The sequence below is a fragment of the Pogoniulus pusillus genome, chromosome 41, assembly GCF_015220805.1.
Source record: "Pogoniulus pusillus isolate bPogPus1 chromosome 41, bPogPus1.pri, whole genome shotgun sequence".
Lineage (NCBI taxonomy): Eukaryota > Metazoa > Chordata > Aves > Piciformes > Lybiidae > Pogoniulus > Pogoniulus pusillus.
In genome coordinates, this window is record NC_087304.1 from 7,135,978 (window position 1) to 7,163,209 (window position 27,232).

Consider the following 27,232-nt stretch of genomic DNA (forward strand, 5'->3'; position numbering starts at 1 on the left):
CTTTGGTAACAGAAGTGAAAAAAAGATGTGGGGGAATATGGGAAGGGGGCAGGGGGCAATAGTGCGTGCCGAGGGCTGGATGGGGCAAGACACAAAGCCAACAAATCTGCTTTGCCTGCATCTGGTCCTCAACTGCGACATGAAGCAGAGCTCCCGCGCTGGAGGCGGTCGCTAGGAAGGCTCAGATCCTTCGCTCCAAGTCTCTCCTCCCATCTCCTTCTCCAAAACAATTCCTGTGTTTTTAATACCCGAATTCTGTAGCTAAAATGTGCTTCTTTGACCTGTTTGGGCGCCAGGCAACGCGCTGCAGCCGTGGTCCCTGGTCTGGCCACGGCGCTGGGGGATGCTCGGGTGCGTGGAGGCCACAGTGAGGAGGTTCCTGTGCCATGGAGTTCCTCCGGGAGGGATCCAGGGACAGGTGCTCTTGTGGGTTGGGGTGAGTGTGTGTGTGGAGCTGGGGGACTGCATGGGGCGGTGCTCTTGGGGGTGTTTGAGGTGAAAGGGGTTGGAGGAAGGGACCCATGGAGGTGAATGGGGCTAAGGGAATGATCTCAACCAGGCTTCCAAAGCCATCAGGGCAGAGGAGTGCCCCAGTGTCAGGGCAGAGGTCTGGCTGCCCCGGGAACCTCACTGCACCTTGCTGCGGGCAAAACATTTCAGCAGGCAGAGACCTGGCAGGGGCCTTGGCCACCCTCCAGGGGAGTGTTTTCCCTCCTCACCTGCCTTTGGAAGCCTAGAAGATTTGGCCCTGCTTCCATGGGGTTGTGCCACAGCCCAGCCCATGACTCCACCTCTTGTGTCTCACTCACCTTTACCCCTCCAACGTGGGAGCTGTAAGGGTGACTGTGGCAGAGATCGAGGTCGGTGGTGGGTCAGGGGGTGCCCCTTTCCCCAGAGACCCTGGTGGGCATGTGAAGACAAGGTTCTATGGTCCCCAAAGCCCAAGCATGCTTCCAGACAGCACCTCACCCTTTCACTCCACCCAGAATCATGCCTTGCTCTGCAGGGCTTTCCTCCCAGGGCCAGAGCTGACTTGGTGGCAAATCCTTCCCCTGCTCCATGCGCCAGGAGGACGCAGCAGAAGGATGTGGCACGAGGTCCACATCCAGATGTAACACCTGGCTGAGGGTGGACCCACAGCATCCAAAAGCACCCATCCTGGGACATAAGTGTGAGTCCAGGGCTGGCTTTGTCAGGAGGAGGAGGTCTGGGAAGGGGCAGGGGGGGACGGGGTAGGGGGGAGGGCATCATGCTTTGGAGAAAGTGCTCGTAGAAGAGGAGGGGACCCCGGGGTTGGCGCCTGGCTCCTCCTGCCAGCGGTTCATGCACCGCCGGCGGGCGTTCATGAAGAAGTTGCTGACGGTGTTGAGCTCCAGGCCCAGCTGCTGCGAGATGGTCATCTGCATCTCCTTGGAGGGACGCTTGTTCTCCTTGAAGATGGCGATCAGGGTGCGGCGCTGCAGGTCCGTGAAGACCAGACGCTGCTTCTTGGGCTGCAGGCTCCTGTCCTTCTGCTGCTCCTGTTCCTTGCGCTTGCAAGCTGCGTGGTCAGAAGAGAGGGGAGGGACATCAGCCGCTGCTCACTGCCCTGGCCCCGCTCGCAGGTTGCCAGGCTGCCTCCCAAAAGCCAGGCCCTTCCCTCCAGCAAAGCTGCTGGCTTGTAGCCCATCACTGCCTAAGCTGCCTCCCTCCTCTTCCTCCTTCTGCTTCCTGAGCTGAGGGCAAAACAGGTTCTCAGAACAGGAATATGGGAAGCTCATCACCTCCTCAGGTGCCCAGGAGAAATCCAAGTCTCAGCATCTCCACTTGACCTTGGGACTAGAGACTGAGGAAACTCCTGGGCTGGCTCTGCTCCCACAGCCTGACCACTGACCATGGGACTTGCTCCACCCTTTACTTTTGGGGGTCATCCATCAGCCTCCCTCTCTCACTGGCTCTGGTCTGGTTGCCCTCACCTCCTCGTCCCCTCTGTGGATCTCCCTGGAGGACTCAAGGAACCTGTGTCTCTTGGCCACTGAATCCCTCAAAACTCAGGGAGGAGTCCGGGACAGGGATGCTGTAGAAAGGTCAGACTGCAGCCACCACATAGTATGACAGGACAAGGGAATGGGTTTCATAGTATCATCAGGGTTGGAAGAGACCTCACAGATCATCAAGTCCAACCCTTTACCACAGAGCTCAAGGCTAGACCATGGCACCAAGTGCCACGTCCAACCTTGCCTTGAAGTGCCCCAGGGCCGGTGACTCCACATCTCACAGCAGACAGCCTGGAAGGACCATTCATGGTTCCACCTGCTCTGGGAAAGGATTTTCTTGCCTCTGGAGGCTGGAGAACACCCTGAGCTACCTGAAGCTCCAGAAAATTCCACCTCTCCTGCATGCCTTTGCTACTGGATCCTTGGGCAGGTGCGGCAGGCTGAGCCAGCACCAGATCAAAATCCTCCCCTCCAGATTTGGCTGCAAACACAGAGAGAGGGAGGGAGGTGAGCAGGAACCTTTGACAAACAGCTGGATTTTAGCTGCAGCTCCCTGCTGGTGGAAGGGCTGAGCAAAGGAGCCCTTTGCTGTGATATTCCTCTGAAACATTAGGGAGCAACTGAAGTTGGTGGCGGTTGCTGCTCCACATCCACCTCAAAGCAGGGATGACGAAGCCCAGTGACCAGAGAGGCAAGGCTGAAGGTACTGGATAAATAACCCTAACCCTGCTGGAGCAGGGGGCAGGAGGCCTCAAGCTTGCCATGATCCACCACACTCAGGCAAAATCAGGCAGCCCTGGGGGTGTGGAGATCCTTCCCCTCCTCCCCTTCTCCCACCCTAGGCAGGTTTGGCTGCAAAGCCACCATCCTTAGGGACAGTCTGAGCCGTGAGGGACCCTGTCCCGGGGCGGGGGTTGGGTACCTTACTCAAAGAGCCAGCAGAGAATGGTTTAGTGGAAACCTACCCTAGGAGCATCAGATGCTTGCAAAAAGAACAGACAAAGCCTTTATGGAGAAGTTGACTTCTGTTCCAGACATGAATCTACAGAAAACCCAAACCAGCAGCCCCCACCCAGTCCCCAGCGTCCCCCCGAAACCAACCACCACAACAGGTCACTCCCACACCCTGTGCACACACTTGGAGCAGCTCTGCCAGACCCCCCCCTGCCTGCTGTGTCCCCTTCCAGTGTCCCCCCAGCATGCTTGGCTCCAGCTGCATGCTGATGGCACTGGTGGGCACCTCACACACACACCATGAGCACGACTTTGGCTCTGCAAGGGGGAACTGATCCTGCTTCTGTCCACCTGACACACAACAGACACACACAGGTGTGTGCAGGGCTGTGTAGGGACACACAGGTGTGTGCAGGGCTGTGCAGGCACTCACATGTGAAGGGCTGTGTAGGTACACACAGGTGTGTGCAGGGCTGTGTAGGTGCTCATACGTGCAGGGCTGTGTAGGTACACACAGGTGTGTGCAGGGCTGTGTAGGTGCTCACACGTGCAGGGCTGTGTAGGTACACACAGGTGTGTGCAGGGCTGTGTAGGTGCTCACACGTGCAGGGCTGTGTCACCCCATCCACGCCCTGTGGGGCACGCCGGTGCCATGCTGACCCTGCTGCCAGCCCAGCCATCCACTGGGACCCCAGCTGGCCTCTTGCTCTTCTGCCTGCCGGTCCCCATTCCCACCAGCAGCACTCAACAGCCACCCTCAGCATTCCAACCTCTTGTTCCCACCTCCCCAGACATTCTTAGGAGTAATTACTACAAACTGCTCAGCCCAAGGCTCCCAGACCAACTCTGACCATCAGGGTCTTGCTGGCCAAGCTGGGATGCAGCCTTTAGAATCACAGAATGGGTTGGGTCAGAATGGACCTTCAGAATCATCCAGTGCCAGCCTCTGCCACGGGCAGGGACACCTCCCACCAGCACAGGCTGCTCAAGGCCTCATCCAGCCTGGACTTGGACACCTCCAGTCAGGAGGCAGCCACAGCCTCCCTGAGCAACCTGTGCCAGTCTCTTCCCCTCCCCACTCTCAACAATTTCCTCCTCCTCTCCACTTTCACTCTCCCTTCTCCCAGCTCACAGCCATTGTCCCTCATTCGGCCACTCCCAGCCCTTGTCCAAAGTCCCTCTCCAGCTCTCCTGGAGCCTCTTCAGCTACTGGAAGGCTTCTCTGAGCTCTCCCTGGAGCCTTCTCTTCTGCAGGCTGCACAGCCCCAACTCTGCCAGCCTGTGCCCACAGCAGAGCTTCTCCAGCCTCTGATCATCTTTGTGGCATCCTCTGGACCCTCTCCAGCAGTTCCAGGTCCTCCTTGTGCTAGGGGCACCAGAACTAGACCCAGTACTTAACCCAGTGCCAAGGGCTGCTGAAGCAGAGGTGACACCAGCTCCACACCCCTGTTATTTTTGGCCTCCCCATTTCCTGTGCTCATTTGTTTATTTATTAATTTATTTTTCTGCTGACACAGCCCAAGCCCCCCTTCCCTCCTCCCCCTCCCCCCCCCCTCCCCCCCTGCCCAGCCCAATCTAATTACAGCTCCTCGGCGCAGGGATCGATCGTGACGCTGCTCAGCTCTGTTTGTGGTGGCCATCAAACCCCAGCACAGGAGCTCTTCCCTAGCCCACATCCCCCAGGCCCTGCTTTCCCAAGCAGGCTGGAGGTGGCCATCCCCACATCCCCATGTTCTTGCAAGTGGTAGGAACCAGGGACAGGGATCAGCTAGGGGCACAACTCCAAACCCACCCAGGATGGGGAGATTCTCTGTGCTTCAACATCCTTGTACAAACCTCAAACTCCAAAGGGACTCACCACAGAATCACTAAATGCTGGGGGCTAAAGGGACCTCTGGAGATCATCCAGTCCAACCCCCCTGCCACAGCAGGATCACCCAGGGTAGCTCACACAGGAACACATCCAGGTTGCCCTTGAAAGTCTCCAGAGAAGGAGACTCCACAACCTCTCTGAGTAGTCTGTTCCATGGCCCTGCTACCATCACAGTACAGAAGTTGCTCCTCATGTTTAGATGGGACCTCTGTGTTCAGGTTTAGGCCATTACCTTGTGTGCTGTCACTGGGGGCCACTGAGCAGACCACTGAGAACATCCTTGTCCTTCAGGCACATCCTCCAGGGTCTCTGGATCCAGCTGCAGTCTGTGGGGTAGGGAATGTGGCTTCCACCTTGCCTCCACATTATGTCCCCAGAAAACGCCCACAGCACAGGATTTACTCTCTGCCCTGCCCTGCTCCTTGCTCCTCCTGGTGCACAGGAGACCCTGGCAGTACCAGAACCAACAGTGAAGGATTGAGGTCCCCTCCGAGCAGTACCAATGCACTGATGGCCAGTAAGGGGTTGAGCTCACACGTAATGGAGATCTCTCTCCACTCTCCTCAGCTCATTTCACAGCGGCTAAAGCCTCCACAGCTCAGCCAGGCTTGGATGAAAGCAGCCAGTGTGTAGTGACAAGGAGGAAATCATAGAGTGGTAGGAAGGGACTGCCAAAGATGATCAAGTCCAACCCCCTTGACAGAACAGGATCATCCAGGGCATTCCCTGGAGAAGAGGAGGCTCAGGGGTGATCTTATTACTGTCTACAACTACCTGAAGGGACATTGTAGCCAGGTGGGGGGTGGCCTCCTCTCCCAGGCAACCAGCAATAGAACAAGGGGACACAGTCTCAAGTTGTGCCAGGTTGGGTCTAGGCTGGATGTTAGGAGGAAGTTCTTCACAGAGAGACTGATTTCCCATTGGAATGGGCTGCCCAGGGAAGTGGTGGAGGCACCGTCCCTGGAGGTCTTCAAGAAAAGACTGGATGAGGCACTTAGTGCCATGGTCTAGTTGACTGGCTAGGGCTGGGTGATAGGTTGGACTGGATGATCTTGGAGGTCTCTTCCAACCTGGTTGATTCTATGATTCTAAGTCACCCAGGAACACATCCAGATGGGTTTGGGAGCTCTTAGAGAAGGAAACTCCACAGCCTCTCTGGGCAGCCTGCTCAAGGGTTCCAGCACCCTCACTCCAGAGGAGTTTCTCCTCATGTTGAGGTGGAGCCTCCTGGGTTCCAGTTTGTGTTCAGTGCCCCTTGTCCTGTCCCTGGGCACCACTGAAATGAGACTGGCCCCTTCTAATAAGATCTCCACTCCAGGCTAACCAGTCCCGGGTGTCTCAGCCTTTCCTCATCACACAGAGGTTCCTTCATTGTCCTCATAGCCTCCACTGGACTCTCTCCAGTAGTTCCCTGTCTCTCTTGAACTGGGGAGCCCAGAACTGGACCGGTTACTCCAGATGTGGTCTCGCCAGCACAGAGTAGAGGAGGGAAGAAAACCTCCCTTGACCTGCTGGCTTCACTCTTCTTGGTGCACTCCATCCCTCAGGCAGCTGACCTGGCTGTGGGGAAAATGCAGGAACTAGATGAGAAGGTCTCTGGAGGAGAGGAAAAGCAGGAGGAAAGACCTCTGCCAGCAGAGACACCTCACCCACTCCACCGAGGACTTCTGCGGAGGGCTTCTACCCCCGAGAGCCGGGTGCCAGCGAGGAAGTGCATTTTCCTTGACTCAACCTTGACCAGCTGAAAGCAAAACACCTCCCAAATCACTTCTAAAGGGGCCATCAGCGAGACAATCAAGCGGCTGCTGCTCTGGGGCTGCGATTACTCCGCGCAGCTTGAACTCCGCCAAGCGTTTAACTAATACCCGATGGCTCTGGCAGGCTCCCGCTGCCCGCCAGCCCCAGCTCCCTCTGCCAGAGCCGCAGACCTCTCTTTGCTCAGCCTCAGCCTCCTCTCCCTCTCCAGTCGCTTGCAACACAACCTGCAATTTTCTGCCCACTTTGCTTAAGTGCTGGTGATTTGTTGAAATCACAAAAGGCAGCCGGCGGCTTTCGGAGCCGGCCTCGGGAAGGTGAGTGCGATAAAAACAACCCCAAACCACCCACTTGGCTCCTTTTTCTCTCTGTCAATGCGGCTCACAGCGGTGTGGAGGGATCGAGGAGCATTTAGGGGCTGTAAGGGAGGTGGGAGGAAGGGATGCAGAGGGGGGATCTGGATGCAGTTGGCCAAGGACAGAGTTTTCTTGGTGTAGGAGTGGGCACTCATAGAACGGTTTGGGTTGGAAGAGTGCTTAAAGGTAGTCCCGTTCCAACCCAACACCTCCACTAGCCCACTTTGCTCAAGGCCTTACCCAACCCGGCCTTGAACAATTCCAGGCAGGGGGCAGCCATAGCCTCCCTGGGCAGCCTATTCCAGTCTCTCCCCGCCCTCAATGGCAAGAATTTCTTCCTCATCTCCACTCTCAATCTCTCCCCAAGCTTCAACCTGTTCCCTCTCACTCTAACACAAGCCCTGAGCAAAGCTCTCCATGTCTAGCCCCTCAGTTTCTCCTTGAAGGGGCGGACAGATCTCAACCTCTTTCACAGAGAAGGGAGAGCTGAGTGTAGGAAGTGCTGTGGCTGTTACTGGGCCAGACTCTGCCTCCATCCTCTAGCCAATAGCTCTGAGCAGACTGGGAAGAGCACAGCACCTCCCACAGCAGAGCAGAGTCTCAGAGCTCTCATGGCATCTGCTCCCCCAGAGCTGAGCCAGAGTCTGGACCAGGGATCAGGAGGCTTCCTCTGCAAACCAGAAATACTTCGCTCCACCACAGCAGGGCCAGGCAGGGTGCTCAGGGCTGGGGCACCTGTGGGAGGTTTGTTTGACTTTTCACATTGCAAACAGATCAGAATGTAGGAAACATAGGATATAATAAATCAAAAATAAGATTCCCCAGTGGAAATTTGAGTCTTCTCCAGCTGGGAAGGACTCAGTGCTGACAGGAGAGGCAGCAGTGTGCAACACAGGAAGGAAGAGAGCTCAAAAAGCAACCCTCAACTTCCTTTTTTCCCTCCTTCTTTTTGGGGGTAGGGGACTAGAACCCCCATTTGATTCTGAAAATGAAGGAACAGAGGCAAAGGGGATGCAGCACAATGGCTCTGTGCTGTGCATCCCTGCAAGAGCTGCCCTGCAGCCCTGGGAGCCCCTAGCAGCACACAGGCAGAAGCAACCTTCTGGGCTCCCACGCCTGGGGCGACTTTGACCACCGTGGTCCTGCAGCACCCAACATCTTTGAACCATGATATAGATGGCCAGAGAGAGACTGTCCCTGGAGGTGACCCAGAAGGGTGTGGCCATGGCACCTGTGGACACGGTTTAGTGGCCGTGGTGGGGTTGAGTTGCCGGTTGGACTGGATGGTCATGGAGGGCTTTTGCAGCTCAAACAATTCCATGATTTACAAAGGCTCGTAGTGATAGGATGAGAGGGAATGGGCTGAAGCTTGAGGAGGGCACACTGAGACTACAGATGAGGAAGAAATTCTTGCCAGGAAGGGTGGGGAGACACTAGCACAGGTTGCCCAGGAAGGTTGTGGCTGCCTCCTGCCTGGAGGTGTTCAAAGCCAGGCTGGATGAGGCCTTGAGCAAGTGGGCTGGTGGGAGGTGCTCCTGCCCATGTCAGGGGGTTGGAACTGGATGACCTTTAAGGCCCCTTCCAAACCAACTCATTCCATGATTCTATGATTCTCTGTTACAATAAGACCAGCCCCACTCTGGAGACCCACAGGCTGGGAAAATCACATCCCAAAGCCTGAGAGATGTGAAGAGAAGCTGTGAGCCATCAGCAGCCTCATGGTCTTGCTGGGTCAGAGACCCGCGGTCCAGCCAGAGCTCCTGTGTCCTAAGGCCACTTGGAGGCACAGGCATCCCTGCGGTGTCCCTGGGAGCTGCCAGAGGATGAGTCCCCAGGCCCTGGGAGAGCCCCTGACCATTGGTATGCAGGCAGCACGCCGCTGGGTGAGCAGCTTCCCCGAGCCCAGCAAATTAAATCTCCTCTGAAGGCTGCAAATGAGGAGATGAGCCGAGACAAAGCTCTCACCCCCCCTGCCGCTCCCCTCCCCGACGCAGGGCTTCGGGGAGCGGCTCCGGCGAGCGGCCCCGGATCGACCCGAGGCAGGGCTGGGAGGTGTCACCAGCCGCCCGCACCGACCACCCCAACCCCTTCCCTCCCTGGGCCCGGGAGCTTGTGGAGTGTGTTGGCAGGTGGAAGGAAAAGACTGGAATGAAATGAAGATGATGAAGATGCTCAGAGGGCTGGAGAAGCTCTGCTGTGGGCACAGGCTGGCAGAGTTGGGGCTGTGCAGCCTGGAGAAGAGAAGGCTCCAGGGAGAGCTCAGAGCTGCAGCTCAGTATCTGCAAGGGCCTGGGGAAGGACTGCTCAGAAGGGCCTGAAGGGACAGGTCGAGGGCAATGGTTTGGAGCTGGAGCAGGGCAGAATTAGACTGGGCATCAGGAGGGAGTTGTGCACAGGGAGGTTGGGCAGAGACTGACACAGGTGTGGTTGAGTCCCCACCCCTGGGGACGTTCAAAGTCAGACTTGTATCCCTGTGCAGCCTGCTGCGGTTGGAGCTGTTCCTACTGCTTGCAGGGGGGTGGAGAAGATGAATTTTGAGAGCACCTTCCAAGCTGTTGCAGTCTGTGAAATCAGAAGCCCTCAGAGTTCTGCTGGGGCTGTGATGGTGCCTCCTGAAAGGGGGTTCAGCTGAAAAAGGCTGGAGGAGACTCTCAGAGCCACCCAAACAACAGCAGCCCTGTGCGACCTCATTTTGCCTCTTCTCAAGCTCTGCCTGCTTTTCCGTGGTGCATGAAGGGACACAAAGCAGCTGTGGTGGCTGCAGGTGAGCTTGGCTCATCCCTCCACACTTATTCTGGGTTTATTCAGGTTCTTTTCAGGTCAGCTTCTGTCAACCCCACCAGAGCCAGCCCTGGGCTGAGCCAGCTGCATCAGACTCCTCCTGGACACAGAAACAGTTTCAAACGACTTTAAAAGGTGTCTCTGTGGTCCAAAGCTTTTCCTTTCTGCAGAGGTTTGATTTCTCATCGGAGCTTTTCATAAAAGCAGACCTGGTGCCCAGTTCTAACCCCCCAGCTCTGTCATCTCACCTGCTGGCAAAGTTTCCCCTGTTTTTCCCATTTCCTCATTTTCTAAGTTTGGGGTATTTTTAGGGCCGTGTTTAGCTGCTGCTCCTTGTCCCAGTGGAGATCACTGAGGAGCTGCTCAGTGCCCACACTGCCAGCACAGCCCAGGACCTGCCCACCTGCCTGGGGTGAGGCAGGGCTGGGCAGTGGTGTTCTCAGAGTCCTCCCAGCTGCTCCATTCTCCTCACTCTTCTCCCTAGTCATGGCCACTTAGTGTGATGAGACCAAATTGGTGCTAATGAAGTGGTGGAGTCAGGCAACGGCAGGCAGGAGCCAGCAGCGCCTCGAGGGATGGCAGCAGCAGGGGATGGTTGTCACCTTCTGGGAGAGAGGATGGCATGGGGACGGGGGCGGGGAGGATGGCTGGAAACCCTCTGACTCCCAGAACAAGTTTTCTTGGAGTCAGCAACACTTGTCCACACTCAGCTTAGGCACAAGAGCCCCAGCTGCAGAACTGGGGGGAAAACAGAGTCTGGGGTTCAGATCATGGCACAGGGTCTGGGAGAATCAATGAATCTGCCTCAGGGATCTGAGGCAAATGACATTGCTGTGACCCACACAGCTGTGGAGCTATGTCCTCGCTCCTTAGGAAAGGAGCAGAAGGATCTATCTCCCCTTGGCAGACCCCACGACAAGGCCCCAGTGCTCCAAGGCAGCATTCAGCCTGGGTGCCACAGGCTAGCTCCAAGCATAGCCCAGTTCATGTCGGTTCACACCTGGCAGGACACTGGTGGCATGTGCCCAGGATGGTGGCTGCTCACTGAGGAAGGGTCTAGGGATAACAACTTCCTGAAAGGAGGCTGGAGCTAGGAGGAGTCTGTCTCTTCTCCCAAGAAACAAAACAAACTACAGGGCAAGATGAAACAGGATGAAACAGATGCATCAGGAGAGGTTTAGGCTGGACACGAGAGACAATTTCTTTCCCCAAAGGGCTGTTAAGCCCTGGTCCAGGTTGCCCAGGATGGAGCCACCACCCCTGCAGAGGTTTCAAAGCCATGGGGCTGTGGTGCTGAGCAGTGTGGTTTTGTGGTGACCTAGGGGTGCTGGGTTAGTGGTTGGGCTGGATAATCTCAGAGGTCTCTTCTGATCAAAACAGTTTTGTGACTCTACAGCAGCTCGGGGGTTTGGTACCCATTCTGCTGCCCTGAGCAAGCTGGAGGCTGCTCAGGGGTGTGGGAAGGTGATCCAAGGAGTAAAGGCTGAGAGGCCTGAGGCTGTTGAGCTTGGAGACAAGCAGAGGGGGTCTGCTCAGTGCTCAGCAAGAGCTAAAGGGTAGAGGGCAAGAGGATGAGCCAAGCAGTGATGCCCAGTGACAGCACAAGGGGCAGTGGGCATGAACTGGAAGCCAGGAGAAGCTTGTTTGGTATGAGTGTGCTGGAGCAGGCTGCTCGGAGAGGTTGTGGAGTTTCCTTCTCTGAAGAGCTTCCAACCCTCCTTGGACACTGTGATCCCGGCCAGGCTGCTGTGGCTGATGTCGCTGGTCAGGAGCTGCCACCGCTGACCCGTTCCGAGCCGCCCCCTGCCACCACTGGGGACCGCTTTGTTCCCCCCAGCCCCGCGTACACCATGGTCTCTCCCCACCTCGCTGGCGCCCCCCTGCGGACGCACGGGCGCATTCCCCCCGGGACGGTGGCAATGTTACTGCTCGCCCCGCCGCTATTGCTACCCAACGGCGCTTTGCGGCCGCTGCCCCCCCTGTCTCGGCGCCATAGCCTCTTCCAGCCCCCCTCACTGCGCGAGTGGAGCGGACCAAGGTGTGCCGAAACGGGGGACGCGGCCAGGCAGCTCCGGGAGCAGCTGCAAAGTCACGCCCGGCCCGGCTGCGGAGGAGGAACCCTTCGCCTGCCCCATCACTGCCCCGCGGCTACCCCACATGCTGCCCCATCGCTGCCCCACGCGCTGCCTCATCGCTACTTCACCACTGCCTCACATCTGCCTCTTAGAACGTCCAACCACTACCACACAGGCTGTCCCACTGCTGTCGCGTTGCTACTCTATCGTCAACCCCATCGCTGCCCCATCATGGCCCCATCAGTGACCCACTGCTGCCCCACGTTGCCCCATGCTGCCTCACCACGTCCCCACACACTGCCTCACCACTACCTGACATGCAGCCCCACCACACACCCCACACAGTGGCATGATCCCGTCACTGTCCCGTCACTGCCTCACCACTGCCCCATTGCCATCCCACACACAGTCCCGTCATGGCCCCATTGCCCCACACACAGCCCCCCCAAATCCCACCACTGCCCCTTTACTACTCCATACACAGACCCATTGCTGCCCCACAAACAACCCCCCAGGCCATCACCCCCTGCCCGTTTCCACCCCACCCAACCTCCGCAGCCCCTTCCCAGGGCCCCGCTGCCCCCCAGCTGCGTGCGGCCGCACTAAGGCAGTGGCAGCTCCCCCGACGCGGCCCTTATTAGCGCAGCTCCCAGGGTGCTTCCCGCAGTAATTGCGCTGATCTGCCAGGGATTACGCGCTGCCGCTGCCACGATGGATGATGTTTTAATTCAAACAGGGCACCTCCAGGGGGGGCAGGACAGGGACAGAGACCCCCGAGAACCAGGAGTGAACACACAAATCGAGTTGGATGCTCTCATGGGATGGAGGGGTTGCCTGGGCACAGGAGAGGTTTTAAGGTGAGTAGCAATCGAAAACATAGACACTGCTGGGTGACTGAGCTTCAGGCCATCCCCAGGCTGGCAGCTGGGCCAGGAGATAGTCCATAATGAGATCCCACTGCTGGGACACCAGTGATCCCAGCTTGCTAGGATGCTTCATCCTTCATGACTGCAAAGCAGACAAGGATGCTCCAGAACAACTGGGGATGGTCTTTCCCAGCTCCCAGATAACATCTGGGAGAGTCCTTCCCAGTTCCTAAATGACGTCTGGAAGGATTCTTCCCAGCTCCCAAATGATGTCTGGAAGGGTCCTTCACAGCTCCCAGACAATATCTACAAGGGTCCGTTCCAACTCTCAAATAACAACTGAATGAATCCTTCCCAGCTCCCAAACGGTGTCTGGAGGGGTCCTTCACAGCTCCCATATAAGATTTGGGGAAGGAACCTTCCCAAGTCCCGAATAACATTTGGGAGGGGAATGACCAGTCTGGGCTGTGCTCACCATCGCAGGCCCCCAGGTCCTGCTCCCTGCCTCTCTCCAGCCCCATCCTGCTGGGGGGGTGGGGGGGAGGGGGGTAGGAGTGGGGGCGAGGGGGCTGGTGGTACTGCTTTTGCCTCACCCCTTTTGACCACAACAGAGAAACTTCCCCTGCCCCGCCCCAGCGTTACCTTTAAGGATGACCCCCACGCAGAGCTGTTCCTCTTGGTAAAGCAGCAATTAATCACAGCAAGCATGGGATGGATTTGCAATCAGCTCCCTGCTCCCACCACCCCCATTTCACAGCCCTGGGTATTTTTCCTGCCACTACTCCTCCCCCCCCGCCTCCCCCACTGTGGGGCTGGTGCAGCCCATTGATCCAGGCGGGTCGATGCTATTGAAACTCCCACGAGTGGCTTTAACTGCGTGTTGGATATTGCTAGCACATCACTCTGGTGGGTACGTGACCGGCGGGGAGCTGAGGGGGGAGTAGCGAAGGGGAAGGGGCTGCAGGAGCCTGGATTAATCCCGACAGAGCTGGGTTGTTCCCTGGGCGGTTCAGTGGGTGGGAGCTTCCCGTTCCTGGGAGCTTCTCCTAGAAGGTGGGAACGTAATTATGCCTGGAGCCGGAAGGGGGTGAGGGGTGTTTTCGGGGGATGGTTAAAGGGAATGGGTTCCCTCGGCAAGGTTTTGTTGCTGGGTGGGAAAGGGGCCGAAGGGGAAGGGTGGAAACGGGCTGAGAAGGTAAAGAGTAGAGAAAAGGGGAAAATGAAGAGGAAAAAGAAAATGAAAAAGAAAAATGGAAAGAAAATAAGGAAAGGAGAAAGAAAATAGGGAAATGAGAAGAAAAGGCAAACAATAAAAGAGAAAAAGGAAGAGGAAAAGGAAAATTATAAAGAAAGGGAAATGGAAGGAAGGAAGGAAGGAAGGAAGGAAGGAAGGAAGGAAGGAAGGAAGGAAGGAAGGGAAAAAAGGAAAGAAAACGGGGGAAATAGAAGAAAACTGAAAAGATAAAAGGGAAGACAAAGGGGGAAAATTTAAAAGACAGAAAGACTGAAAGAAAGAAAAAAAGGAAAGAAGGAGAAAAAAGTGAAAGAAGAAGAAAATGTGGAAGGGAAGGAAACAGAGACAGAAGAAAGAGAAAAAAAGTGAAAGAGAGAGAAAAAAGAGAACAAATAGGAAAAGGGAAAAGAGAAGAAAAAGGTGAAGAGGAGGAAATGGAAGTGGAAAGGGAGAAGAGCAAGATGAAAAGAAAAAAGGGAGTAAATAAGAAGGAAAAGATAAATAAAAATTTAAAAGGCGGAGAAGAAAACAAATAGAAAGGAACAAGAAGGAGAAGGAAGGAAAGAAGAAAAGAAAGAGAACAAGAAAAGGAGAAGAAAGAAAAGGGAAGGAGCGCAGGGATCCAGTCGATCTCAGCTCACTCCAGCCCAGTAGCCACAGCTCCTTTGTTTTCCGCTTTCCCTTCCTGCCTGCTTTCTCCCGGTTCTGCCAGGCAGGACGCAGCCGAGGGCTCTCTGCTGGGTGATGGTGACACTGCCCGGGGTGGGCTTCACCGCTTCCCACCGCCAGCACTCCCCAGCACCTTCAAAGCGATGGGTGAGAAGAGCTGTCTGGGATGGAGCCATCATCCCAAGGCAGCATAAACCCTCCATCCACACCAGGAAAATGAGCCTGAGGGGGCGTCTGAGCCCCAGAAGTCACCAAATGTCTCCCCCACGTCACTTGTCTAGGAGAAGCTAAAATGCTGTAATGCCTCTCACACTCCCCAGGCTCTGCCTGCATCTTCTGCTGTGGAAAGCGGGGCTCATCCTCCTCCAGCTTGGCATCCACCATATGGCAACTGCACCCCACCCCAGCCAAAATCCAGAGCAAATAATTCGGGGCTGGGGGGTGGTGGTGTGTGTATCCTGGAGGTGTTGAAGACAAGAGTGTCTGAGAATCACCAGACTGGGGCTGGGAATGATAAATTTGAGGCAGAGAATCATTAATCTGGAGCTGGAAATTGCTATTTAGGGCTGGGAATCATCAGTCTGGGGCTAGGAATCATCAACCTGAGGTGGAAAATGCTGTTTCAGTTTTGGGGAGATGCTTTCAGGTCTCTCCAGGACAAGCCATCTGGTTTGAAATCAGCCTTACTTTGAATAAATGCCCTGATCTGGATGACTTGTGTTTCAATCCCTTTTTTCCCTTGGCACACAGAGTCCCTGATGACACCCTCACCCTTCACTCCAACTTTGCCTCCTCTCTATTCACCCCATTTCTGACCCCCTGGTCCCCGAGTTGAAAGCAGCCACAGCACAGCCACAGGTCCGAGCACCAAGCAAATCCAGTGTCCTAAATCCAGCCTGGTCCTGCTCCTCTGTGAGGGGGCAGGTGGGTGAGGGGTTTTGGGGATCCAAAAGGAGTCCCCCAGATAGAGGAGCTCCATTGGGAATATCAAGGTAGTATCAAATCTCACTGCCTTCTGCATGAGAAATGTCATCAAAATCCTGAAATTCAGTCCCCCAAGAGAACCAAAGGCAGCTGTGATCCATCAATCCGTTTCCAGAGGCCACTTGTTAAAGCTGTGGGTCCCACTGAGGTGGGTCCCCCTGGGTGGCTCCGAAGCATGGCAGTGCAGTGCCATCATACCACCCTCCTCCTCCTCATTCCTGGTGAGTTGGGAGGCAGATGCCATGGGAAAAGGACCCCCCTCAATGTCGTGGGGCCTATGGAAACCGAAGCCACTCCAGCATCAACCTCATCAGATTTTTGAGCATCACATTTGAGCCAGACTGGGCTGGATGTTAGTTCAGCCACTGAGCAAAGCCAGCATAGAGCCATTCTCGTCCCGGGGTGCAAACCATCCAGATAGGGGCTGGCTCTGGGGCAAACAAAGGACCCTCGAAAGGCGGGGGGGGGGGGGGGGGGGGGGGGGAGGGGAAGAAAGACTAGGGACAGATCCCGGTGAAACGGGAAGGGCTGGGATGCTACTGGCAGGCCCTGATGTCGCCGCCGTGTGCCGCCGCACTCCCCGGTATCGGTGCTCCGTGCTGGGAGCTGCCTCTGCCAGCGGCTGCGCCGAGCCGAGCCGCTGATGTCTCTGTCAGTCCCTGATGCTATCGCCCGTCAGCAGCTCCTGATGCATTTGCAATTTTATCCCTAATGGAGAGAGTTTGCTCATTACCTGCTCTTTATCAGCCCAGGGTTGCCTGACTCTGCAAGAGGCCATCGCTCTCAGGAGCTCATCATCCAGCTCAAAGGTTTGGCCCTTGACGTGGCGTCACCGAGCCCCTCAGCTTTAATAACCCAGCGCTGGTGCCTTCAGATGAGTGGCACAAGCACTGTCATCCCCACACACACACTCTTATCTGCGGGGAAACTGAGGCACGGGGAGGATTTGTGGATGCTGAACCTGTCAGCCCACTGCTGAGTCACAGCTCTTGTCCCTTTGGCTGCGTGGTGGCTCCTGCCAGGAGCAGTGAGGTTTCCCACACCCCGAAGGGGTCAGTCCTGCTGGGTGATTCCTGTACCTTGGGTTTGGGAACAGAAAGAGGAAGAAGGAGGAGCACAGACGCACAGCACTGGGGCAGGGCGGCGGGTCCAGTTCTCCCAATGGGGACATTGTCCGACGCAGGGCGGTGCTGGTGGCATCTGCCACTCCCCGATTTGGAAGCCAGGCAGCAAATTACACCCCCGCAACTCCCCAAACCCAGCTAATGGTGGTACCAAGTCCTCCAGGGCACAGTTTGGTTGGTGCAACCAGGTCCTGTGGTGCAGAACCGGGAGGTAAAACCCCAGGAATGAGAAGGTGAAGGAAAGGATCAGTGTGACCCCAAAGGAGGGGACAAAACATCAGTACCCACAGCAGGATGGGAGGGGGACACACAACAGGAGCATTCCCACTGCAGCCCTACCCATCTCAGCCCACCACCTCAGCCCACTCCCCACCTATTGTGGGTGCAGGTGGATGAAAGTGAGGAAGGCTCATGTACAGGGCTGTGCGTGGAGGTAGGTGGGAGTGAAGGTGTGTCTGTGGGTGTAAGTAGGTGTGCGTGGGTGTATGCGGATGCAGGTGTGTTTAGGAGGGCTTAGGTGGATGTACACCTGTGTGGGTGAGTGCATATGGTTGTAGGTGGGTGTGGGAAGGTGTAGGTGGGTGTAGATGGGTGTAAGAAGGTGTAGATGACTGTAGGTAGGGTGCACAAGGGTGTAGGTGGCTGTATATGAGTGTAGGTGGGTGTACATGAGTGTAGGTGGATGTATGTGAGTACAGGGGGGTACACGTGGGTGTAGGTGGATGTTCATAAGTGCAGATAGGCTGTAGGTAGGTACACACGTGGGTGTAGGTGGCTGCACATGGGTGTAGGTGGATTAACCTCCTCTTACCACGTGGCACCTCCCAGCCCACTTTTCTTCTTTCAAAGCATTGCCCTGTCCATGTTGTAACCTCACCAGCTGCTGGACGACTTCAACTCCTTCAAACTCCCTTTAGATACTTTCTGGATCACTTCACTCACACTGCAGACACCCCCACCCCCTATTCCTCCCCCCACCCTTCCAGCACCCAGAGCATCCCCACAGATCCCTAATGGAACATAAAGATGTTCAGTGGAGGACATTCAGGTCAGTCTCTGAGATTCTCTTTTATCCATGCAAATGGCTCTCCATTGTAATATCAATTTAACTCCCAGACCTGCTCCCTCCTCCCAGAGCCAGAGCCTCCAGCGGTGGGGGGGAGCTGCTTCCTGGTGGTTTACCCAGCCCCAATGTTTTCACAATCCATCATCTGTTTGGCTTGTCCAACCCCACCTTGCTTTGAGCCTTTCTGGAGACACTCTCTGTTGTCCCAGCCTCATTCCAAGCCATCATATCAATCACGGAGGAGATTTGGAGTTTCCCCTTAATCAGCAAGCTCGAGGGCTGCTGACCTGCGCGGAGCCAGCAATAAATGGGATGAAGGCTGCCAAAAGCTGCTGCCGGCTGCTTGCCAGCCCCGGCGCGCTCCTGCCTTGCTCCCGTTCCACCTGCCCAGCATCACTTCTGGCTGAGCACAGATGGGCCTGGAGGAGACAATTTTTGCCTCCCACTTCCCTTTTGGGGCAAATTTTAAAGCCCAGGGCTGACCTCAGCCCCTCTGTGCCGCTATTGGTGCCGTGCAGGAGGAGGGCAATGGCCAAGTGCATGTCCTGGGTTGGATGCATCCATCCCAGGTTGGTGGGACAGATCCCAGGTTGGTGGGACATACACCAGGTTGGTAAGCTAAACTCCAAGGTGATCTCACATAGTCCAGATTGATGTGACACATTCTGGATTGGGTAGACACATCCCAGGTTGATGGGACATATCCTAGGCTGGTGGGATGCATCTGAGGTTGATAGAATTCATCCATTCCAGGCTGAGAGGCATCTCCCAAGTTGGGACACATTGATCTCACACTGATCCAACATATCCTAGGTTGATGGGACAAATTCTAAGTTGACTAAAGCCTCAGCTCAATGCTGAACATCAGGATTTGTGCATCCCAGCTCTGAGAAGAGAGCTGAGGCAGAGCCTGGGTGCATAGATGTGTGGTGAAGGCTAATCAAAGCTACCTGATGCCAACATCCATATCCTGGCTTCTGAGTTCCCTCTGTCCAAGCCTTGCCAAGTGTCCTGAAGGAATCAGGCTGCAAAGGAAGGGAAGCTCTTCCCCTGCAGCCAAGAAGGTGCTGGGAGCTGGCAGGTCCACAGCTGGGGAGGTGACAATTCCCACAGAACACAGCACATCCTAGGGCACCTAAGCCCCACACTGCACCCCAAGGGCTGGAGCAGGAGGTCTCCAGGTCCCCACGGAGCTGCCAAGCTCAAGCTTTGCCCAGCCAGGCACTGGTGCAGTGATTTTCATTTGTCCTTTTTTTTCTAGTGGTGTAGTCATCACCACCCAGCCATGCAAAGGCTTCAGGTGAGGAGAGCCATGCACCTGGGAGGCTTCCATGGGGCATTTTTGGTTCCTCCACAGGCGGGAGATGCTGCAGGGAAGCTGGAGCAAGTGAGGTGGGATATTCCATGGAGGGCAGGAAAGCAGGTTCCTGGGTCCTGCCTCTGCCTTCTCCTCCTGTCACCAGCCCTCCACCGTGGCAGACACCAGGTTTGTCCCTGATTCTGTCTTTCATCCCTGAGGAAGTCATGGAGGAGCACAAAACCCTGCATTGGGAGCAGAGTCAGAGCCTCCCCCACAGCCACCCTCTCTCCCAGGGGCGCAGGCTCCCCAGCCCTGCAACCACATCCGAGCAGAAGGAGAAAATATTGGATTTGTTTTCTGGAGGAAAGAAAAAATCCAATATTCTGTCTGCACTCCCAGACTCTGCACCCGGTTACGGCCGGAAAGCTGCTGTAAATCTCCTCTTTCCCCACCCGCCGCAGGAGCAGAAGCCCTTCGCTTTCAACGTTCTGGTTTAAGTCACATCAGCTCCACATTCTCTTTGTTGAGCAGAGCTTAAACCTGCTCTCCCAGCTCTCCCGACCCTGGGAAGCTGCCACGCACACCCTTCCCGGCAGCTCCTGGGCAGCAGCAATGAGATTTTAATAGATGTATTTTCAAATTAGTTCTGGGCCTTTCAAGACTTATCAGTTAAATGAGGTTTTTCAAATTGATTCAAAGGTCACTCTGAGAGTTTTCTCTTCTCTGTTATCTCTCCCTCCTGGTTTCAGTGGCCATTGACACGATGGAGGGAAAGAACAAAATATTACCTCCACATTGTAACCCCATCCCCCCCCCAAAAAAAAAATCAATAAAAAGGAAAAAGGGCTTGAAAAGGAAAAATGGTAAAAAAGGAAAAATAAATGCCAAGAAAAAGGAAAAAGAAAAATTAAAAGGAAAAATTAAATGAAAAAGGAAAAGGAAAAGGAAAGGAAAAAGAAAAAGAAAAAGAAAAAGAAAAAGAAAAAGAAAAAGAAAAAGAAAAAGAAAAAGAAAAAGAAAAAGAAAAAGAAAAAGAAAAAGAAAAAGAAAAAGAAAAAGAAAAAGAAAAAGAAAAAGAAAAAGAAAAAGAAAAAGAAAAAGAAAAAGAAAAAGGAAAAAGAAAAAGAAAAGAGAAAAAGAAAAATAAAAAGGAAAAGAAAAAGAAAGATAAAAAGAAGGAAAGACATCCAAAACTGCACCTAAAAATTACAAGAAAGGTCCCAGGCCTTGGCCCTGCTTTGGGGCTAGGTTGGGTTATGCCTGTCAGGGAGAAGATGAGCTCCAAAGGGGGATGTGGAGGAGCAGAACTCCATGGACGTGGTGGGTGTAAACCCTGAGGACACTATAGGAGAAGAATCCATAGACAAGGGGCAAACAGGTCCCACGGACGCAGGAGGAGCAGGACTCGTGGACACGGGGGGAGCAGGACCTGCAGAAAGAGCAGGAGCAGGACGTGAAGTAGCAAGAGGTGAAGCAGCAGGACCCATGGACACGGGGGCACAGAATGCATGGACAGTGAACGAGAAAGACCCATGGGCAAGGTGCGAGCAGGATCCGTAGACGTGGATTAGGATCCTGCAGACACGGAGAGAGCAGAATCCTATGGACATGGGGGGAAAAGGACCTGCACATGGCGGGGGAGAACAAGCCCAAAGATAGGATGGGAGCAGGACGCGCGGACACGGGTGGGTCGTACCCGGAGACTCAGAGAGGGGCGTTTGCTTCCTGCTGGGGAGGGCAGAAAACCCTTGATTTAATATTTAACCGGCGAGAGGTTTATTGGCCCCTTCGAGGCACAGATTAGGAGCAAACAGAACAACAGCCGCGGGCGGAGCAGGGCCGATAAGGGCGCGGGGCGGTCCGCGGGTTGCGGAGAGAGACAGGCGGCGTCTGCTCCAGGCGGAAGGCGGGGAAAGTTGTGGGGAAACAAATATCTACGAAATGAATTAATAATTATGCAAGAAAAAAAGGAGACAAAGAAAAAATAAGAAGGAAAATAAAGAAGAAAAGAAAAAATTAAATTATTAAATTAAAAATATTGAAATTAAGAGGGAAAAAGAAAAGGAAAAGGAAAAAGAAGGAAAAAGAAAAATAATTTTTAAAAAAGAAAAATAAAGAAAAATAAAAGAAAAATGAAAAATTAAAAAAAAGGGGGGAGGGGGAAGAAAAAATAATAAAGTGAAAAAATAATCTAAGGAAAAGCAAACCGAATCAAACCAAATCCCAAGAAATCAAGGGGGAAGAAAACCCAAACAAACGAAACCCACCACCACCAAAAAAACTCAAGCCATTTTTCTTTCCTTCGCTCTATTTCTCTCCACGATGAAGACGAGTGTCCCTCCTTTCCCCCTCCGTGGATTTTTCCCCTCGGGCGTCTCTCCCGAGTCCAGGCAGCTCTGGGTTTCCATATCCCCGAAATCTGCTTTTGCCCCTTTTTGTGGCAGTGAATTCGAATAATTCTGTCCCGATGCTACCAACCTGCCCCGCGGCCGCAGATCGAGAGCGGCAAAACCTTCCGCGCCTTTCCGCCACTTTCCCAAGGCAAAAGCCGCGGCCGGTGCACGGGACCGGGATTCTTCCAGTACCCGCGGTTCGGGCAGGTAAGAGCCGTCACTGGGCCAAAGTCGTTTGAAAGAGGCTGAAATCGAAACAGAATTCATGGGGGGGGGGGGGGGGGGGGAAATCTGTCCTGATTTTTAAAGCAGAGCAGTTTTGTCCCTGGTTGTGGCGATTTATGCGCGTTAGTCTCGCTGTTAATTAGCGACGTTAATTATTACAGCCGCAAAAACCTCCCTTGGTTGCCTCGGCCCAGCGTTGGCAGTTTTGAGGTTTGGGGGTTTGGGATTGAGTTTTGAGGAGTTTTAAACGGTTGAAGGTGAGGTGGTGATTTGCTCGGGGAAGAACGTCTTGGGAGAAAAGGTAAAAGAGGAAAGAAAAGGGAAAGAAAAAGGAAAGGGAAAGGGAAAGGGAAAGGGAAAGGGAAAGGGAAAGGGAAAGGGAAAGGGAAAGGGAAAGGGAAAGGGAAAGGAAAGGAAAGGAAAGGAAAGGAAAGGAAAGGAAAGGAAAGGAAAGGAAAGGAAAGGAAAGGAAAGGAAAGGAAAGGAAAGGAAAGGAAAGGAAAGGAAAAAAAACCGAAAATAAATTAAACAGAAAAAGTAAAACGAAAATAAACACACAATTTTTTTTAAAGGACAAGGAAAAAACGAGATGAGAAGGCTGAAGGAGAAAGAACACGAAATATGAGAGAAGGAAAGGGAAGAAAAAGTGCAAAAGCAGAAGAAGAAAGTGGAGGCATCGGGGAGTGCGGTCTCAGCCGTAGTCGCGGGTCCTTCCCGGCCTGGTTTCCGCGGACCCCACTCGGGCCTCAGCTGCTCCTGGGGCTTTCCTGGGTCGGCCTTGTCCCCAGCGCGCCACACCTGCGGGAAGGTTTCAGCATGGGCAGGAGTCTAGGGAGGGGGGAAACCAAAACACGGGAAAATGAGTCAGCCGAGCCCAGAGTGGAGTGAGGGACCACAAGTAGCTGTCGTGTCACCAGGGGGACACAGAGATGCTGTCGTCCTGCTAAGAAATCATCACGAGCGAATTTCCTAGTCCTGAGTGTCGGGATAACGTCGCGATGGGGAGCAGGACTCACTGTCGGGGCCGCTCTGATAGGGTGGGAAAGCACCCACAGGAACATTCATGGAGGAAGAGCACCCAGGGATGGGCAAGGCTGGGCAAATACCCACTGCCCTCCGCGGACACGCGAGGTGTCAGCACCCACTTCCCACACGATGTTACGAGAACGCAGCCGATCTACCCCCAGGGACACCGAGGGAGAGGGGTGGCCGGAGAGGTGCTTGGATTCCCGTTCCACCGTGAAAAGACGCCCCAGACATGCCACTGTGGCTGCTCCCCGACACCCATGAGCCTTGTCAGGCCTCGAGGCGGGTCACGAAGTTTGTAGAGCCGCATTTGGAGCCAGGGGGGCTGCGGCCGTGACAGCAGTCGCAGAGATGAGCGGCCCGAGGGGACGGATCCAGCCAGCTGCTGCCCAGATGTTCCCTCGCGGGACTCCCTTATTTTTGCGGAGCCGGAGGGAGCCCCGGGCTGGAGGGGGCTGCAGCCTTCTCCCCCTCGAGGGCTCGGCCCTGCTGGGGTCTCGGTTGAATAATTAATTAATGGTTCATCTGCGGACGGGGGGGAACTGGAGTGGAAAGAGGAGAAAAGCGGCAATTGCCATTTATAGGGGCCCAGCGTGTTTATCGATCCACGATTTACTGACTTGGGCTGATCCATCCGATGGGATCCTGCAGCCGGCACCGGGACCAGGACTCGAAGGAAAATCAGTCAGGACCAGGATGCGGATCGGAACTAGGGTCAGGACCAGCCCTCGTCCCGGCCGTGCCCCGCATCTAACACTCGTGTTTTCCCTCACCCTGGGAAGGAAAAGGGCCGCTCACCTCCCAGGCGGGAGACGAATCCCTTCCCTGCTTCCCAGGAGATGGGTCGCAGCCCTCCAGGTCCCTCCAGTTCCCCCCAGCCCGGGGCGGCCAGGAAGGACGAACAGGCTCGATCTGATCTGGATTGGGGCTAAGGGGATTCTGCTGCATCGATAGGGGAGGCCAGGCAGGACATTCACACACCCCCACACCCCCCCCCCCCCCCAATTAGAACTCCACTTCTCAGGGCAGCGGGGGCTTCACCGGGGAGGTGGTGGGGGGGGGGGGTTCAACCTGCCCCACGCCCAGGCCCGCGAGGAGGACGTGGCGGGAGAAACGAAACGAACTGCGTGTGCCAGCCGGGCGGCAGCGGGGCCGAGAGCCCGGAACAAAGAGGACGGGATGGGGAAAGTTGCCTTGTCCACCTCCGCTACAGTCATGCGTGGGAAGCTGGGGCTCAGCGAGGGCGGATTCACGGCGGGTGGGTTGATTTGGTGTATTTGTGATGTTTGGTTTTTTCCCCCTATCTTTGCGAAGGGCAAAGAATTCAGCCTTGTCCCCAGGAAATTTGGGAGTGGGGGTGAATTTCCGTAAATAATGCCTCCGAGGAGCCCCCGGGGCCGAGGGAAAGGCGGTGCTGCAGAACGAAAATGAAAATAAATAAAAGGAAAAATAAAGGCGTTTACAACAAATAAAAATTAAGGGAAATGATGAAAAATAAATATTTTTTAAACTAAAGAAAAATAAAACAAACCTCATTTTAAGAGATAATAAATGTCCCCGAGGTGGGGGGAGGAGCAGAGCGGTAGCAGCGGGCACTGAACCGGGCAGGACCGGCGGGCAGAGGCCCCCATCTAGGGTAGGAACCCTCGGAAATTCCCTCCCAAAACCTAAGTCGTGGGTTTTTTATCATCCCCGTCCCGATTCCGACGTCAGGTTTTGGAGAGTCGGGAAGCAGGCACCCGCTGCTCCATCAACGGGGGTATTAACCGGGCGGTCGCGGCAGTGTTTAAATCTTTATTTACCAGAACCTTGTAAAGCCGGGAACAATTTGCATCCTATTAACTGCTTTTCAATAGGGCATCGACTGGAACTAAAAGATGCCACTACCCTGCCCTAATTAAAGAGCAACTGAATTACACTAAATACATATGAACGCGGCTCCCCTCCATAAATAACAGCAGACTCCCGGCCGCGCTCCTCGGCCTCTGCCTGGCCGCACCGCCAGCTCCTATTTCTATTTTAAAAATAATAATTAATAATAGTATTAATGATACACGAGTGTGATTTTTTTTCTCCTACAGATTGGGCCCGCGTAACCCCGGCACGAAGGAGCCAGGGGAAGGAGAGACGGGAGCGGCTCCGGATGTCACGGGGGTGCTAGGGGGAATGCCAGGCTGACCCCTCTACCAGCCCTTGGTCCCTCATTTCTCCAGCAAACCTTCTGCAAAGTGCCGGTCTGAGGCCGAATGAGACCCCCCGGGGCACCAGTCAGTCCCAACCCGGACCGGGAATCTGGAGCACGGCGGAAATGGGGATGCCGCTTTTTTTCCCCCGAGGGCAGCCGGTGCCTAGGAGGAAGGGAAGGGCAGCCCCAGAGCTGCCTACCCGACCCCCGCCTCCACAGCAAGGCTCCCGGAGAAGGACGGTTCCGGGGATTCCCCGGGAGCGCGGCTCTGGTACAAGGCGGCGGGGCCAAACTCACTACCAAGGAGCTCCATGAGCGGGCCGCGGCTCAGCCCGCACCCACGGAGCGTGAGCGGGGACTGCCGGAGGGAGATGGAGACGGTTTGGAGAGAGGGACCGGGATGAGAGGCGGTCAGACGAGAGGCTACCGGTACCTCGCATCCTGCATTACCCGGTAGCAGAAGCAGGCCCAGAGAGAGGGGTTCGCCTTAAATATCATTCACCTTCAATACAATTCAACTTAAAACCAATTCGCTATAATTCACCTTAAATATAAATCGTTTTCAATATGATTCGCCTTAAACATAATTCGCTTTAAGTATAATTCACCTTAAATATAATTCACCTTAAGTCTAAATAGCCTTAAATCGCCTTAACAATAATTCGCCTTAAAAAGGATTCTCCTGACATGTAATTCATCTTAAAGACAATCTGGCTTCGTAAAATTTCCTTCCCTTTCTCGTTGGAGGAAGGAAGCTTTGAGCTCCAAACCGCCTCGGTGACACCCGGCTCAGTCACGGCATCCCAGTGAGAGCTACCCACGAGTCTCGGCACCCCCCACTCCCCCAGCCACCCGGAGGTGTGGGGCTGGTGGCCGCGGCAGCCCGGGCCGTGTCCTACCTGCCAGCCTGAGAGCAGACATCCTCTGAAATTCCGGCTCCTGCAACCACTTCCACATCCTGCGGAAAGTCTCCCGTCCGGACTTGAGCTTACTCCAGGGCTTGGGGTTCCGCAGCAGGTCCGACAGGGTCCCTTGGGAGCGGCACAAGATCCTCTGGGCGAAGATGGCCTGGGGGATGCTGTAGCGCTTCAGCTCGGCCGTGATCCTCTGAGCCACCTCCTTAGTGTTGATCTCCTCCACCTGCCCGGAGCCACCGGGCTGGGAACCGGTGGCCGAGGCCTGACGCTCCCGTTCGCCCAGGAGGGACCCGCCGGGCTGGGCGTGGGGGTGGCCGTGCGGGTGCATCCCATTGAGCGGGGTCATCATGGCCGAGCTGGGTGCTGCCAACCCCCGTGCCAGGTGCTCCTCGCCCCGGGACAGCATCGCGGCGTGTGAGTCGAAGCCGTTGGGCGACAGCATCTTCTCGTTGGGCAAGTGGCCGCCGGGACCATAGGGAGCCAGCGGCTGCTGGGCGTTGTGCAGAGTGCCCAGCCCGTTGGGCAGAGGAGAGAGGGGCTGCCCCATCGCTGGCATGTCCTTCGGGTAGTGGCTGTAGAGGTTGCCCATGGAGGCCAGGCTCCTCTCGTCGCGCATGAGGGTGAAGCTGCCGCTCACGTTGCCGGCCAAGCGCTGGTGCGGGTGGTGGTGGTGGTGGTGGTGGTGCGGGTGGTGGAACTTCTCCGAGACGGTGGAGATGGGCGGCAGGTGCTGGAGGGGGGTCAGCGTAGTGTAGGTACTGCTGAGGCTCATGCCGGAGGGGGACTCGCAGGACATGCTCATGGCGGGGTGCAGCGGGGCGGCCAGGCTGTGCTCGGCGCGGTAATCCCCCCCCTCCAGGATGGAGGCCATGCCCGACACCATGGCGGGCCGCCCGTGCGGCACCAGGTTGCGGTGGGAGCTTTGGCGGCTGTGAGCTGGGCTCAGCAGCTCGGCGGGCTGCGAGTGCGGGACTCCGTGAAGGCTGCCCAGGTTCTCCATCGCCAGCTCCATGGTGGCCGCCGGGCTCTGCCGCTGTCTCGCCCGTTCGCTGGCTGCCTTCCTCCCCCACCCCCCCCCCGCCGCCGCCTCCTCCTCCTCCACCGCCGCCTCTCTCCCCCCACCCCCCAACCCCCTCCTTTCCCCCTGCCCCTTCCCCGCTTCGGATTAATTCAGACTCCGCGTTCGGGTGATCGATCTCCCGCTCCCGGAGCTCACACCAGCATCATTCGCCGCTCCTGCCCCAGCCCCAGCTCGCCTCGGTGTGCTGCGGCCGGGCGCTGAGTGGGTTCGGTGCGGGGCTTGGTGTGGGGCTCGGTGTGGGGCTCGGTGCGGTTCGTGTGCTCGGGGCTCGGTGCGGCGCGTTCGGCCGCCGGCTCCCGGCAGCCTCGCTCTGGGCAGCGGCGTGACGTCAGCACCGCCCCGCCCCCTCTCCCCCCACCCCCGAACCGAGCCATGCCGTGTCCCGTGTCCCC

The 27,232-nt window shown here is 55.7% G+C and overlaps 1 protein-coding gene across 2 annotated transcripts; it reads right to left on the reverse strand.

The window, feature by feature from the left end:
* Positions 1-1,210: 1,210 nt before the first annotated feature.
* Positions 1,211-26,859, reverse strand: ONECUT3 (one cut homeobox 3). 2 transcript variants are annotated; one of them, XM_064174894.1, is made up of 3 exons: positions 26,840-26,859; positions 25,742-26,655; positions 1,211-1,540 (listed from the first exon to the last, which is right to left on the reverse strand). In XM_064174894.1, exons 2-3 carry the CDS (start codon positions 26,640-26,642, stop codon positions 1,248-1,250), a joined length of 1,194 nt encoding a protein of 397 aa, XP_064030964.1. In that variant the 5' UTR covers positions 26,643-26,655; positions 26,840-26,859; the 3' UTR covers positions 1,211-1,247. The 2 variants fall into 2 exon arrangements, with proteins under 2 accessions (XP_064030964.1, XP_064030962.1); XM_064174892.1 differs by lacking the exon at positions 26,840-26,859 and having other exon boundaries at positions 25,742-26,771.
* Between the last annotated feature and the right edge of the window lie 373 nt (positions 26,860-27,232).

What these genes read in the sequence shown, in the direction of transcription:
- ONECUT3 (XM_064174892.1), bottom strand. Translation starts at nt 26,771, where the DNA reads ATGGAGCTGGCGATGGAGAACCTGGGCAGCCTTCACGGAGTCCCGCAC. An exon ending in GTCTGCTCTCAGGCTGGCAG is followed by an intron (nt 1,541 to 25,741) that starts GTAGGACACGGC and finishes CTGACCACGCAG; the next exon opens with CTTGCAAGCGCAAGGAACAG.